Source organism: Oryzias latipes, chromosome 18 (genome assembly GCF_002234675.1).
Source record: "Oryzias latipes chromosome 18, ASM223467v1".
NCBI classification, from domain to species: Eukaryota; Metazoa; Chordata; class Actinopteri; order Beloniformes; family Adrianichthyidae; genus Oryzias; species Oryzias latipes.
The window spans coordinates 13,128,355-13,143,585 of record NC_019876.2 but is presented as its reverse complement, the minus strand read 5'-3'; the positions used below and the strand labels follow the sequence as shown (position 1 = coordinate 13,143,585).

The window sequence follows — 15,231 nt, the reverse complement described above, 5'->3', positions numbered from 1 at the left end:
TAATTGGAGCCGGATCAGTTCACCAATTAACCACAAGATGGCTTGCACAAAGTGACTCAATCCAGCATTTTCGTGGGGCTCCACACAGATACAATTGTCAATTATATAAATTATGAGCTAACTACCATATTTGAGTAAAATTTTGCTGACAGGTGTGTGTGGCCTCTTGATTGACAGATGGGCTGACAATGGCTCCACGGGGTGTGTCCTTACATCATGTTTTAGTTTCTAACTCCTGTCAGGCTTGTTTGTCCTTGTGGCAATTCCTCAAAAGACCACTAGGGGGTGGTGACAGAACACGAAGTTTTAAAAAGTCCAAATGTATGCATACAAATGAAATCTTCAGGCTTCCGAATTCTATCGCTGACGTCAGAAATCTTTGAAAAGAAAATGTACATTTCATTGACTATATGAGAACTGGACCGAGTGTGATGTCCGAGTCTGTCTGAGTCGGCGTTTCTATGGCAACCTTGAAGAAACAGAGATCAAATGAAGCTTATTTCTCAAAGACAGAAATAACTGGACTCTGCTCTGATAATAGATTAATTGTGGTGCTGCTTTTTTTAAAGAGAAATATGGTTATTAACATTTACTAATGAATTTTCAAATCCAATTTTGAAATAAAGGTATAGAACGTGATTTTTAAATCCATATTTTGCAAAATATAATTTAAACAAAACAAAAATACAAATTTGCAAAGTTTCTTTCTTTGTTTCATTCAATCTCAGCTGATGAGTGAGATATCATCCAGAGATCATCTATATTTCACAAGATGTCCACCTGAAGGGAGTCAACAAATGAGTGGGATGTTCACCACAGGGAAGGTCAGGTGGATGTTTTACTACTATAAAGATAAAAAAAGACATTCCAGTCTCTGAAACCAACAACCTTTGATTTACAACTTTTTTAAGACTTCAGGCTGGATCTACCTGAGAGCCTTAATCTGCAGCACAAATCGGTTTTTCGGATTTTCTTTTTACGAACTGTCAGAGATTCTCTCCTCGTTCTTCTTCAGTCTGACTCATTCCTGAGACTCCAGGGAACTAACAAAAAGACGCAACAAAAACACAATGAGAGGCTGATTCATATCACATTCCTTAAAAGGAATTGTACAAAACCAAACAAATTCTGGGTTATCTGGGGCAAAGAAAAAAAAACCTGCTAGGCAAAGTCAAAACTGTTTTCTCTACAGTCCAAAAGTTCAAGAATACAAATCAAATAAAAATATTATTTAGGTCAATTTTTAAAAATAATTTTAATAGATTGTTTATATGACAAATTCACCAAAGATCCTTCAAATGTTCTCTTTATTTGAAGTTTGGTATTTTTCAGATCTTTTTCAGATCACTCTATTGTTATTCTAATGTAGTAAATTACTCTCAGAAGTCCAAATAAAATGCTGCGGCACATCTGTTGCTGTTATTGTTTAAGTCAGTGACGTGCGGTGAGGCACTGACGTCATCAGTCCGATTCCCAAACACATGACGCCTCCAGAGTCACGGGCCTGTCAGTGTTACAGAGGCGGTACCAGCAAAGGCCCGATTCAGCTGTCAAAGTTCACCTACTGCACCACCAGCACGGCCTCAGTACTGCAACCATCTGGTGGGTGTCCGAAACACCAGCTCTTGGTTGTGCCAGAGCCTGGAGATCTGCATCCATCAGTCGATGAGAAGACTGCTCCTGTGGTTCCCCCTGCTCCCTTGACCGCCCATTCCGCCCCTCTGGGGTTTGAGGCTGGTTCTGGTTATGACACGCAGCATGGAAGTGGGAGTTCTGCTGCAGCTGGCCCCAGGTGGGAGGCTCCCAGTTCTTTACCTGTCTGGCTGTGCAAGGAGAGCGGTCATGAAAAAAGTGCTGGTGATGGAGTGGACTGTGGAGCTGCAGCACAGTGGAGGTCCAGGGCTCCAGATACTTTACCTGAGCTCCACAGTCGCAGCTGTGCAGAGAGCCCACATGTCCCATGCTCCTGCTCTCACGGCGCGTGCTCAGATGTCCAGGACGAGAGCGGGCAGGACGGTGGACTCCCATGCAGCTGCAGGGCCTCTCGACAGGGATGGGCTGCTGTGGAGGACTTTTCCTTCATGTCATCTCCGAGTGTGAACAGGGTCTGCCAGGCCAGGAGGACAGATGCAGAACTCTGAGCAGCTCAACTTTGTCATCTTTGTCTGCGCTGCCGGCAGGATCACCTCGATCGGGCTCAGAACAAGCACGGGCCTACGTTGATGACATCACAATAGAGGACCTTTCTGGCGACATGGAGCATTATCTTTACATCCCCAAGATGTCTCACAGGGCTTAGATGATGAACACTTAAGAGCAGAATGACTTCCATGGTTTTAAAAAACTAAAATAAAGAGGCTCATTGTTTGTGTGAAGGAGAGGGAATGTCAGTAACCAGGAGAAGACAGAAACAGGGTTTCAATTGATGCAACTTTCACTGTTTTGATCTGGTTTAAGAGGCCTTTCTAATTTACCGGCACTAACACAGGACTACTGACTGCTTCTCATTAGTTGGGACTTTTACAGTTTATTGATCTTTTACTAATGAAGTTGCCAAAGCTCCTTAGATGAGGGCAGCTGTGCGATGTCTGCTGTGACTGTAGTATTTTCAGATCAAAAGTCACCCGTCTGAGTTCAGTTCATAGAGAACCTTTTTCTGTGCCAAAAAAAAAAAGAAAAAGCCTACAGAGTAACTTATTCACCCGTTGATTGGAAACAGTTATGGTGCAGTTCTACACGACCATCATTGAATCCATCATCACCTCCTCCATCACCGTGTGGTACGCTGGAGCCACAACCAGGGGACTAAAAACAATCTTTAGTAAGTCTGTTTTTCTTACTTCAATGGCAGATTATTATTTATTTTTTTCTTTTTTAAAGAAAATTCTTCAAAAGTTAAGAACGTTTAATTCATTTCTATGGGGCTGTTTTTGCAGTAAAATTCAATGTATTTGTCAATTTTATTCTGCAGCCAGTATAGCATTTTTCTAAGCGACCCTTGGAACGTCCTCGCCCTGATCAGATACTGGTCACACTTGGGAGTTTGAACCAAAACTTTCTGGAACAAAGTGACAATCCCAGCCTTCATCTGCCTGCAGCGTCACACACAGACCCACTAAAGCAGGAGTCAGGCCTGTTATTCTGCCAAGTCAGCTCCTTCAGAACGGTCATTTCTGTTTGTCAAAGCAGAGCTGATAACAAAAAGTCCTGTCCATCAGCACTCAATGCTCTCGTCGTTTACTGTTAAGTATTTGAATGGCTTTAGCACTTTTAGTAAGCAGCAAAACAACCCAAATATGTGGGATTATGGATAAATTATCTATTGATTCCTGATTGTGATTGGAGTTTAAAAAGTCGTTCTTTTCTTTTTTTAAATACAATTGATCGTCAAACTAGTTCACAATCATCACAAGATTACTCTAAAAGTAATTTGACATAAATTTAAGTGTCTTAGATTATGTGGTTGATGTATTGAGGGTGACGCCTGCTGAAAGTCCGCTCTTCCCTTTGCCACAAGGGGGCAGCAGAGCTTCACTGACTAAATCATGGAGATCTCTTCAGGGCAGAAAGGTTCGACCATCTCACGTGTAGCATCTTTACCGTGATTGACTTGACATCCACCCACCCATCCATTTTTCTGATGAGGAAGCTTAATATTGTATTTCTGAAAGTCTTTTTTCCCAATCGTTTTAATTTAGGAGCAGATGAAAAAGAATGCATTTGTGACATGAAGAAGCCCCTCCATGCTTGTCCAGTGTGAATACCATGAGCTAAACTGGCCTGTTCTTGAACGCGCATCACATGCTCAGCGTGTCCAGAGCTTCAGAAAGAAAACACAGAGCGTGTTTGTCTTTAGCATCTTTATTCCTCTTTTTTCATTGTTTTTATTTGTACTGAAATCGATACTCTGAACCTTTGCTTCTTTTTAAAACAGCTTCTGTCATCTAAGTCGGGGAGGGAAAGAAACCCAAAACAAAACGACATTTTCTGTGGTACGATCCACCTGCCGGGCATTCCGATCGGCCTCCTTGGGGTGTCATTTGACGGCTGTGGTCCAACACCGCGAGGGAATTCCACCTTAAACCAAAGACGTTTGGAGCACTGAGCGCCAGACGAGCAGCACAGGTGGGAAATGGCGCTCCACGTCAGGTTACAAACTGTCCAGTGTTTGTGAACAGGATACCAGGAAGTGAAAAACCAGTTAATACCACAGCTGTTGCCAACATGAATGACCTACAAAAACAAAAAAAAGGCTCATCGTTGCTGATCGGGGAATTTGAAATTAAAAAAAAAAAAAACAATTTTCTGACTTCTCATTTGCTCTCAATTTAATGATACATGAACCAAAAACAGACGGATGCCTCAGAAAACTCAGATCACAAAAGAAAAATCCTCAAAGAGGATTAAAGAGTTGCAGGAGCAAATACTGTTATCGTGAGAAGTTTCTCCTGGATGGACACCCGGATGCCCAATGGGAGTAAATTGGGCCGAAAAGTCGACTTGGACACGGACATTTGATGTGCTGGAGGCGGAGGGAGGCAGCGGCCGCGTTCCTTCACCCTGTAACAAAGCTGCAGGATCTGAACCAAAGTGTCCGAAAAACCAACGGATCCAAACCTCCTGACCTCGGTTATGTACAAACTCAAAGCATGATTTCAAACACTTAGAAGCTCTGCTCTTAAACACTGTAAGCAAAGATAGACTTGGGTTTCCACTTAAACTGGAATCATTTTAAGCCACAAAATGCCTGTCTGCTGGACTGAAAAGGTGTCAGGGGGCGTGTGGACATACGGGACCCCGCCATGTTTAGATGCAGAAAAGCTGTGACGTGCGAGGGAGCCGAGGACACGGAGGACCTGGGCGCTCGCGGTTGGGGGAGGGGGGCAGATGGCGCCGCAGAGCCGCGGCAGAAACTCAGTCAAGTCTCCTGGAATGCAAGTACTTCTCCAACCTCTGCGACACAGAAGCCTTCGACCTATTGCTGATGTTCGTGTTCCCAAAAGTAGAAAGCCTAGAAAATAATGCGGTTTCTTTTCTTTTTTTATTTCTCTCCTTTAAAAAATAAAGTTTTTGTGATCTGAACTTTTGAAGTTTATTACTGTCCTCACTCCTGGGTAGCTGCCACAGTTCCAAAGAAACTTGCTTGAGATCTGCGTGCTCCGTTAGCGGAAATACAACGGGAAATGCGATGATGAGCTAAGCTAGCGCCTGTGATGGGGCAGCGCTGGTATGACCCCCCCCCCCCCGACCCCTGTTCACAACGTCCCTCCTTTTACAAGAAACAGCAAATAAAAAAAATCAAAGGGAAAAAAAAAAAAAGAAAAAAATCCCCCCCACCCCCCAACTGGGCCTGCCAACACGCCACTGATTTCAAGAGTGGATGTGTGTGCGTTGGAATCAGTGTGTGTGTGCAGCCGTGGCCACAGGAGTCTCTGATAACGTGTGAGGACTGGTGCGCGTGTGGAAGCTCCATGGGGGTGAGGGCGACTCCTAGTATTTCTTCCCCGGAACAAACTCCTTTGCCTCGGGATTCAAGATGCTCTTCCTCTGTAAAGACAGAAAAAAAAAAATCTTCAGTTGGTTTTGACGAGGAGGACAAAGATGGATGCATCGGAGGCGTGTCGGGTGCGTTCAACTCACCGCCACCTCCTCTAGGTTGCTGTGGTGGTCGCTGACCGACAGACCGTTGAGCTGCTGCTGCAGCTGGCCCACCCCCTGGTTGTTGAGGTCGCGTGAAGGAATGAACCAGTCCTGGTCCTCCTCTTCCAGCATTTCCTGGAAGCAGCGCTCCAAGAACTCCTGCTCCAGCAGCTCCTCCTCCACCTGATGCAGGAAGGAGAAGGCACAGCAAATGACTTCTTCATTTACATACGGTAGCTAAAGTTCAATGCAGACGTTTCAACATCTCCTACATTTGGTACACAAAGTTCTGGCGTCAGAATGGATTTTTACAGGAAACCAGGAAATAACTATAACGTCCTAAAAGCAGAAATGTATGAAAAAAAAAAATAGATGAGTGTAAGACAATAGATAGGATAGATGAGAAAATAGATTAAGAGAATAGATAAGATGGATAAGATAAAATCATCCTTTACGGCTTAAGCACTTAAATTATTTTTTATCAGACACAGGGAAAAAAAATAAAATAATAATAATAATTTAAGTGCTTAATAGAACTTATAGACACAATGAACTTCATTGAATCATCCTTTAGGGCTGTCCTGAAGTCCAAATCAAACTAACAAATCACTCAACACAAAAACATGTTAATCACAACAGTTATAAAAGCAACACTATTTTTTTTAATTGAGAAATCACAACAGAATTCCAGAAACCAAAACATAATTAAAAAACATAAAAAAGAAACATTTTGGAAAACAAAATCACAACGAAATGTTCACAAATGAAACAATAAGAACCTGAAGGAGGCAGGAATGGGACATCGCTGGTTGGAAGATGATTTTTAATGGAGTGGGTCTTAAATGTTTGCATACCAATACAAGTTTTATGATTATTAGGGAGCACATCCAGTATCGCTTTGTGACAAATAACTTTCAGTCGAAATGATGAATAAATGCCCTCATCCAATCAGCGATGTTTTTCCATTTTGATTTCTGGAAATTACTTTTGTTTTCCAAAACCCGTTTCATTTTTTGGAATTGTGTTCTGGTTCCTAAAATGTTGTTTTGATTTAAAGAAATGTTTAAATGTTTTTGCTTTTTTCAATAGTCGTTGGGATCTTTAGTACGCTTTTCTGTTGAGTGATTGGAACTTCAGGGCCACCGTAGAAATGACGTAAGGAGACCAAATGATGATAATCTGTCAACAGAAGCAGAGGAAAAAATGGTGGCAGCACTGTAAACACAGTCAGCATGAGAGCCCACCTGTCTGTTATACTCCTCCTCGTTCTCCATCCACATGTACTCGGCAAAGGGGTTGACGTCGGTGCCCTCCCCTGGGTGCCCATTGGCCACCGGCTCCTTTCCTTCCTTCCCCGGTGCGCCGCCTCCTGGTGTTTTGGCCAACTCAGGACCACTCATCTCAGCTGGTTCTGAAAGACAAAGCAGGTACACCAAAAAAAGAAAAGATGGGGTTTAGCTGATACAACAATGCACAAAATGATGGTTTAAGTTACAAAAACATGTGCCAAAAGTCTGCCGCCTCTTCTCTAAACGGTTTCCATTGAGCTGTTTTGAAATGTTTTAAGGTGGAGTGGATGTTCTCAAAGTTTTCCACTGAATTTTTGGTTCTTTAGTCACTGGGTTTTGGACTGGTCTGACCACTTTTATACTCCAAGTAAACTGGTGCGGAAAATTCTCAGAAACGGACAAAAAACAAGTGACGAGAAAGTAAACATGTCTCACATGAAGGTCCAGAACAATGCAGGTTAAATGCATGAAACATTCGAATACCTGCAGGCGCATCATATAGTCTCCCAGCGTTTCCCTTAAACTATCCTGCAAACAAGTATTTGATGTCAATGAACAGTCAAACTAGCCTATTTTGACCTGACACTAGCGCCACCACTTAGCAGAACATCACTAACCAGAGGTTCACGGGAAAAACGCGGCACACAAAGCAGCACCGACAGGCAAATCCAGGACTATCAAGTCAATGCAAACAATAAATGACTTCCTTCCTTTAACCCAATGTTGACATCTTTTCGACTCCAGTAGCTTTTTCGATGTTTACGCAAATAACGCAATTCCAATTAATTCTGAAGCGGAGAAACGCAGTCTTACACTATTATGCTACACTTTAGTTTTCTCCCTGTCAGAAATCAACTGAGTCACGTTGATCGCATAAACGGTCAGCGAGTTACTGCACGTTAAAGAGCGCGTGTTATCTAAGGGCGAGCGGTGAATTCTCCAGTGTTAAAGGGGAAATAATAATCAGGAGAAACTTTTAGCTAAAGGGACTTCAAACTAGTACAGATGTGGTAGCCTCTCCCCAAGTTCTTGTCAAATACATGACTGCCCTGGTATAATTCTTCATTCCACCTTCAGGTATATGCAAGGATGTTCTGATTTATGAATCTTCTGATTGAATACAAGCCCCAAAACAACCAAAAGCAGAATATTTTCAGGCTACAATGTTTTTGCCGCAATAAACAAAGAAGAAAGTAAACACTATTCAATGTGTGAAATTTTAAGGAAATGAAATTCAACAACTACAAACTTTTGGTTCCTCTTTTCCCAAATAGTTGCTTTTATCTTTCTTTAGTAGAAGAGTGTTTAATTCCTAAAAATACGTAAATCCTTCAGGGTGTTTGCATTACATTTGAACCCACTTAAAAACTCGACAACCAGCATTTTATTAAAGAACTTCCCCATCGTGGGATAAATAAAGTCTGATCTTATCTCTTAAAAAAAGTGGTATAAACTCAACATTAACAAGGTTTTTCCAAGTCCCATTTGTTCTTTAGTTGATTTTAATTCTACTTGTGGATTAAATGACCAATCTGAACTTGGACTGGTGAGGTATAAATAGCTAATAGAAGAAACAAACCTGATTATGTTAACTATGTAAATAAAAATAAGTTTAAAAAAACAATAAACCAAAATAAGGATGGGATACCATAAATTTGATTCCTTCCACTCCATTTAAAGCAAATAAAACTCTTTGACAGACTTCTCAAATAATGGATTTAGCGCATCTTGTATTGTTTGTATGCAACTATGTCTATTTATGGTTCATTCAAATTGTGATTGATCATCCAAAGTTTGATAAATCTATGTACATATTTCTTTGATCAACTTTTGTATTGATTGCTTGAAATAAATCAATTACAAATCCAAATATCTGCATCTAGAAGCATTTAAATACTGCAGAAAATATTCAGGGTATATATGTAATCACATCACATCCTAGAAAAATCAGTCTGAAGCCGTTCTGTACTCACTGTTGTCTCAGATTTTTCAGCTTCAATGCATAAAATGTTCAGGTCGTCCTTCTCAAGATTAAACTGGAAAAATTCTAGGAGTTAAAAATATTAAATATACACACGACATGAATGAAAACACATCTGCGGCTACCGGGACAGAAACACTCAGTTGTGACCTTATTTCATAAGTTAACCTCTTAAATCCACCATGACTCAAATCTAACTTCAGAATGGAGAGTTTGACAAAGAAAACAGGGGGGGGGGGGGCAAAGATTCATGGTCAGCCTGATGCAACAGCATACAACACGTATGCAATATTAGACTTTCAGGCACTGACTTGCATTTCCAACCTCAGAGAAAAAAAAAAGTTAAGTAACGCAGTGGAGGGGAGGGGAAAAAAAAGAGCTCATTAGGCCGTTGCACCACTTGCACTTCAGTAAAGACTGAATTCACATAAGTAATCCAACTAGGTTTGTAAACCAAGAAGAGGTGTGTCTGTTTACGTCTGCAGGCTCCAATAGTCTGTAAATGATCCGGAGCAACAGTTTATGCAGAGGAAATAGGGACTCGAGTGGATTCAAAGCAGCTTAAATCTGTTTAAAGCGTTCTCAAAGGTCTTATAATTATAGTCATGCCATTTTTAGCCAAAGTAAGACAGACAAAAACCTTTAACCACCAAGTTGTGGCCCCATAATTTCTTTGTTTACCATCGTTCCTGCTCGCTTACAGACCCTCACAATCCCAAAATAACATTAGCGGTGCAAAAATAACTAAAGAAAAAATAGAATCAAATAATGATATGCAATATCAGAGCTGTACAGTTTTTAGCCAGATGAACCCTCGGACGAGGAAAACAAAGACGTACATGAATGTAAGCATCTACAAGTGGATGCATCAGAATAGAGAGGAGCAGGGAGCTCGCGGCTTGCCGTAGTAGCTTCTTCATCACACCTACAATCAGTTTCAAATAGCATTTCTTTTCTGCCTCTGATTTGCTACAATGTGAATAAAGAAATTCAGAAACCCAATGTCCATCAACAAGAACATGTTATAAAAAACACAATTTTCATTAGAGTGGGTCCTTAAAAACTTAAAAGTTACAATTGCTATCTTTGAATCTTTAAGTAAATTTGTCAGAGAACATTGTCAAACCTGAACTGAAGACCAGAACAAAATACCAGCCAAGTCAAGATCCACGCCACTAAACTCACGACGTGGTTTGTTTTGCTGCTGAAATTGATTAGCCAATGAATTTATTCAAATAAAAACTAAAATTATGTACACATATCAGCACGTGAGAAAGATTTTTTTTCTAGAAAGAAGAGGAAAAAAGGTAATCACATATCTAAATCCAACAACACAAAGCTAGTAAAAGCAGAATGTTAATAAAATGACGGAAACTCTTAAACTACCACAAAAAGACTCCCTAAAGATTATGCGACGCAACCGTAAAGCTTCGAAGCCTCTCGTCATCGTGGCTTAGTGTGCTAACGAGCTAAAGTCAGGTGTGCAGGCCCACCTGGATAGCCTTAGCTGAAGCTAAGTGGCTAAAGAACGGCCGCAGCAGACACACGATACTGCGCTGTCAATGAAAGGGGCCTAAGGTGTTAGCATTCACCGCAACAACAAAGGGTAACACTCGGGAGGGAACAAAATGACGTTTTCTCCACGCAAAAACCACAATAACCGCTACTTTTTTGGACAATAAATACGCTGCAGTCAACAGTAACTACATGTCAACACAATTCGAGTTCAAATTTGGTCGCGGTTGAAGTGTTCCGAGGCCAAACAAAGTGGGCTGTGCTAATTCAGTTAGCTAGCAGCTAAAGAAGCGTGGCAGCATCCGTGAAGCAGGTCAACAAAACAAGCTCGCGGATTAAAACCGCCGCCGAAGCAAAACGCGACATGCCCCAAACTGGGTCCATTTACCTGGCATGGTGCTGGTGCTATTTACTTCAAAAGTGTTTTATAAGTGTAAGTGCACAACGGAGAGTGCGTTATCGTCGTTTCTCCAGTGGAGGGTTGTTGTTTTTTTTCTCCTGTGCTGCGAGAGTCAGCGGAGCTCGGGTTGGCTAAGTCCCGTTAGCTTACGTGCTACCCTTACGGAGCTGGGCCAGTCACGTGGTCTGGGGGGCGTTCACGAAATATATAGCGGTGTGGCGACGTGTACAAAAACATTAGGGTCATAGAAGCTAAAACAAATTATTTTGATATATATAAAAAAACAATCGTGCAATTTTTAATGTTAGAATAAATTGTTTAATTTCCAGGAAACGTTGTTTAAATGCTAATTTACGAACTAAGCTAATTTTAAGATTGAACATCCAATTTTACGGAATTACAGATGGAAACAACTGTGAAGCTCATTCAGAATGAACAATATTTTCTGTTTTTCCTCCTCCCCTGAGGTTAGTTTTTCACATCTAGTAATGATTTCCACACTGAAAGAGTTTGTTCAGAAGCACTCAGAGCAGAAACTCACTAAATCATAGACACTCATCTCATTATGTCCATTCTAAAACCTAAGATTTAAAGTTTCAAGTTGCGATGAGATCTGAATTTTTAGATGATAGTCCATACATCGTGTTTTTTTAAACAGTATTTATTCCAAAGACTACTACCGGTGTAAAATAACTGTTTGTTTGTTTGTTTTTTAGCTAAAATCCTTGATATTAACGTTACAAACTAATAAGTTTAATATCTTAGCTACAAATGAATGATGATTCAGCTCAAATCATTATTAATCAAGAAACACAGATGTGAATTTTATTTTGATTTACAGCAGATGCATTCAAATTTCGGCCACAGCACTAGCGTCATGTTTTAAAGGAGATGTTGGCGTCCTATTCAGGCCATGGAGCGGCAAACTCCTTACACGTGGGAGCAGGTACGGATCAAGCGATTTGGGGAAATTGTGGTTGGTAATTTTACAGAAGAGCTGTGGATCCAACAATTCCACACACCACACTCAACTTTTGATGAGCTATGTGACGCTGTAGGACCTCTTGTGGTGCCCGCTGTGCAGTGCTCAAGGCAACCAGTTCCTACCAAGAAGCGCATTGACATCCATTGTTGGTCACATGACTGATTTAATTTGGGGGGGGGGGGGGGTGTTTCCATTGCCTTTTTGTGAAATATGGCAATTTCGATATGCCTCAAAAACCAGCTCCTCCAAGGACAAAAACTTTTTTTGTCGTGTTTCCAAAAGGAAAATTTGCGCATTTCATAGTCAATGGAAATCCAGCTACTTTGACTTCCTGTTTGAAGCTCTTCCAAAAATGAAACATAACTGGAACCAGGTCAGATAACCATTTGTGGTGGTTGTTACACGAACAAATCAATCCACATTAACGTCAATACAAAAAATAAATAAATCACATCATCATAACAGGTAAACATATACTTGCATCTTTGGAAATTTTGGAAATATTAGGGTTTGATAACATCTTATTCAGATGGGGACAACCGCAGAGATTATTATTATTTTTTATTTTTTTTTTAAATCGGCTTCAAATCAGTTTAGTGAAAACAAGTAAATGACGGTGCACACCTGCTGCCTTATTTTTTAGCAAAGTTTCAGCCATTCAGCTAATTCCACAACATGCTGAGTTTAACTCCACAAAGATGCAGGACTGAATTTTGGTCCATCTGAACAAGGATTCTGTAATCCTTTAAAAGGTGGTGATCTTTCATTTAAGTTGGACTGATGTAACCAAATTGAAAAAAAAATGGAAAGGCAGATTTTACTAACTAAAGCCTAAAAGATTTTCATGCACCGTGACTGTTTAGTGCAGGAAAGAAACGGCCAGAATGAAAGATTGAATTCATTTTGCCCAATTCAACATTAACACTTCTCAGTGTTTCTTTAGATTTAATTGTTGTGAATCAGAACCGGACAAAAAACTTTGGAAAAGCTTGTGGTTATTGAGGAAAAATCTACAATCGGCAGGCTGCAAGCTCCCTGCTCCGCTCCATTCTGATGCACGCACTTGCAGACAAATAGATCCACGTATGTTTCCTCGTCTGAGCTGACATCTGGCTCTAAACTGTACAGGTGAATAGCTCCAATATTGGTAGCAATTTTTGTTGCACCGGTTTTGTTAGGCTGGGGGTGTGAGGGGCTGTTAGCCAGTAGGAGATTGTCTAAAGAAAGGTATGATGGCGAATGAAAACCAGTTCAATTTTAAGGTAGATTTTAAATGAACTCCTGCCACTCTACAGAAACTATGTTCTAGAAAATGACACTGGTTTTTTATTATTCTTTCATTTTAGCTAAAAACGGCATCATCATAATTAAAAAACACCACTGGGAACGATTTTATAAACAAAGATCTGAATGGGTCTTTCATAGAAAACAAAGATTTTATTAAAGAGAACGTAGTTATTTTGATACTTTTACCATCATATAGGAGGGGGGGGGGGTGAATTACACAGTGGACTGTTAGGGTGATGCATTTAAAGAATAGTGATTATTCTAAGTATGTTTCCATTTTGATATAAACATCTAAACAGAAAAATGAAAAGATGAAAAACAATTTGTGATTCAAATTAACAAACCTATTTTTTACAAGACCTTATTTAACTGACTTAAAAAAAATTGAGGCTGAGAAAGGGTCCCTAAATGCACCATATGCCAGGCTCATAAATGTTTATTTTGATTTTATTTTTTTTTATTACAAACTCTTGCAGACACAAACACATAATGATGCAAAGCACAGCTCTCCAACAAAAACACAAGTTTACATATATAAAAACATATAGGCTCACAAATGTTTTGGAAGTTAAAAAATTAAAGACTCACCAATTAATATAGTTTTGTACATTTTAAGCAACTGGTTGTACTCAAAATAAGTCATAATATAACAAAAAGCTTGATAAATCTCATACCTGTTAAAATGGTTTGACTCTTTGTTTTTATATTATTAATTCATTCTTTCTAAGCTGATATTTCAGCTTTTTTGCTTTAGATTCAGTGAATTATTTTGGGGGAAATGGGCGCCTGTGCAGGAAAGCTTAACATTTCTGTACATGTATCATTTTTTTTAACTTATTTGTATTCCCTCCAGGTCAGTTTCCTCTTTTTAAGAACCAATAAAACCAGTAAATAAAACACTCACCGCTGAACTTCAAGTCCAAAGGAGGAGGGAGGGCTCCGAAAACCAGCTGGCTGTCGGTGGGCAAACGGCTGTTCCCCGGTCCCAATGTCACCGGAAAGCCGCTCTATCAATGAGTTTTTGTGTTTAGGAGAACAGGAATGTGTTCCGTCAGTCCGTTATTTTCGTGGCACTAAAGAAAAAGTGAATAAATTCACCGTTTTTTCGTCCAAAACGTTGAGAGGAAAAAAACGTGTCTCAGTCGCGCTTGTCCAGCTGTACCGATCACTTATTGGTGGACGCATACGTCAATCAAGGCGCAATGGCTATACTATTGGTCAAAGAGTGAACACGCCCCGCCTCTCTGCTCCATTCACGTAAGTAAACAAAATAAAGCCAGTTTATGATTATTTTCTTCCTATTTTTCCTCCCAGAGCAAATTAAACACAGATTTTTAAATTGAATTCCAACAAGTTATTTCCCATTTTAAAAATAACAACTGTAATTTAAAAAAATGGTATGAATTTACGACAAATTTCACATTCATAAAAGCATTGTTAGAAAGTATTTTCGAAATAAAGGCTTTATGCAATAATTAATGCTGTCATGCAATTTTTTTGAGTGATTAATTAATTATCAATGACCTGTAATTAATTAAGCAAATTAATGTTTTTAAATCTAACATAATATTGCTGTCAAAAGCCTCAGTTTGAGCTTTTGCTTTTTCATGACATTGTGGCGCAGAAAAAGATCAAAATACAATAAAAAAGAAGTGAAGTTTTTTTCATCCTGACAGGTCTATTTTTTCAATCTCAAGCAATTAAGGAAAATAAAAAAATAAGAATCAGGTCCAGATGTGTCTATATACCACATCAATTAATAATTGGAACACTTTTCTGTTAAATCCAAATGCTATTATTATAATACCATGATGCACATAGTCTTTCTATTGTCTGTAATTGTTTTTATTTTCTGTAATTGTTTTTCACAAAAAGTTTGAAACCTCTGCCATTTTTGTGATGAGTAAAAATGTATGAAAACTTATGTATTAATAAAGAAATAACTTTTATTTTTTAACCATTAAATTGAAGGCATGTGAGAGGTCGACGAATCAAGAAGGTTACTTAAGTGTCAAAACATTTTAAAAGAGGCAAATTTTGGACCAAAAATGCCCATACACTGCAAAAACAGATTTTAAGAAAGCAAAATAAAATAAAGATAATAAAATGGTTTTTTTTTGTCTTGCAGGAAAGA

At 39.6% G+C, this 15,231-nt stretch overlaps 1 protein-coding gene across 2 annotated transcripts; it reads right to left on the bottom strand.

The window, feature by feature from the left end:
• Positions 1 to 4,301: 4,301 nt before the first annotated feature.
• paip2b (poly(A) binding protein interacting protein 2B) lies at positions 4,302 to 14,297 on the bottom strand. 2 transcript variants are annotated; one of them, XM_011487423.3, is made up of 5 exons: positions 14,196 to 14,297; positions 14,002 to 14,104; positions 6,885 to 7,051; positions 5,641 to 5,823; positions 4,302 to 5,547 (listed from the first exon to the last, which is right to left on the bottom strand). In XM_011487423.3, the coding sequence occupies exons 1-5, from the start codon at positions 14,280 to 14,282 to the stop codon at positions 5,491 to 5,493; spliced, it is 597 nt and encodes a 198-aa protein (XP_011485725.2). In that variant the 5' UTR covers positions 14,283 to 14,297; the 3' UTR covers positions 4,302 to 5,490. The 2 variants fall into 2 exon arrangements, with proteins under 2 accessions (XP_011485725.2, XP_004079745.1); XM_004079697.4 differs by lacking the exons at positions 14,002 to 14,104; positions 14,196 to 14,297 and adding an exon at positions 10,814 to 10,993.
• Positions 14,298 to 15,231: the final 934 nt, after the last annotated feature.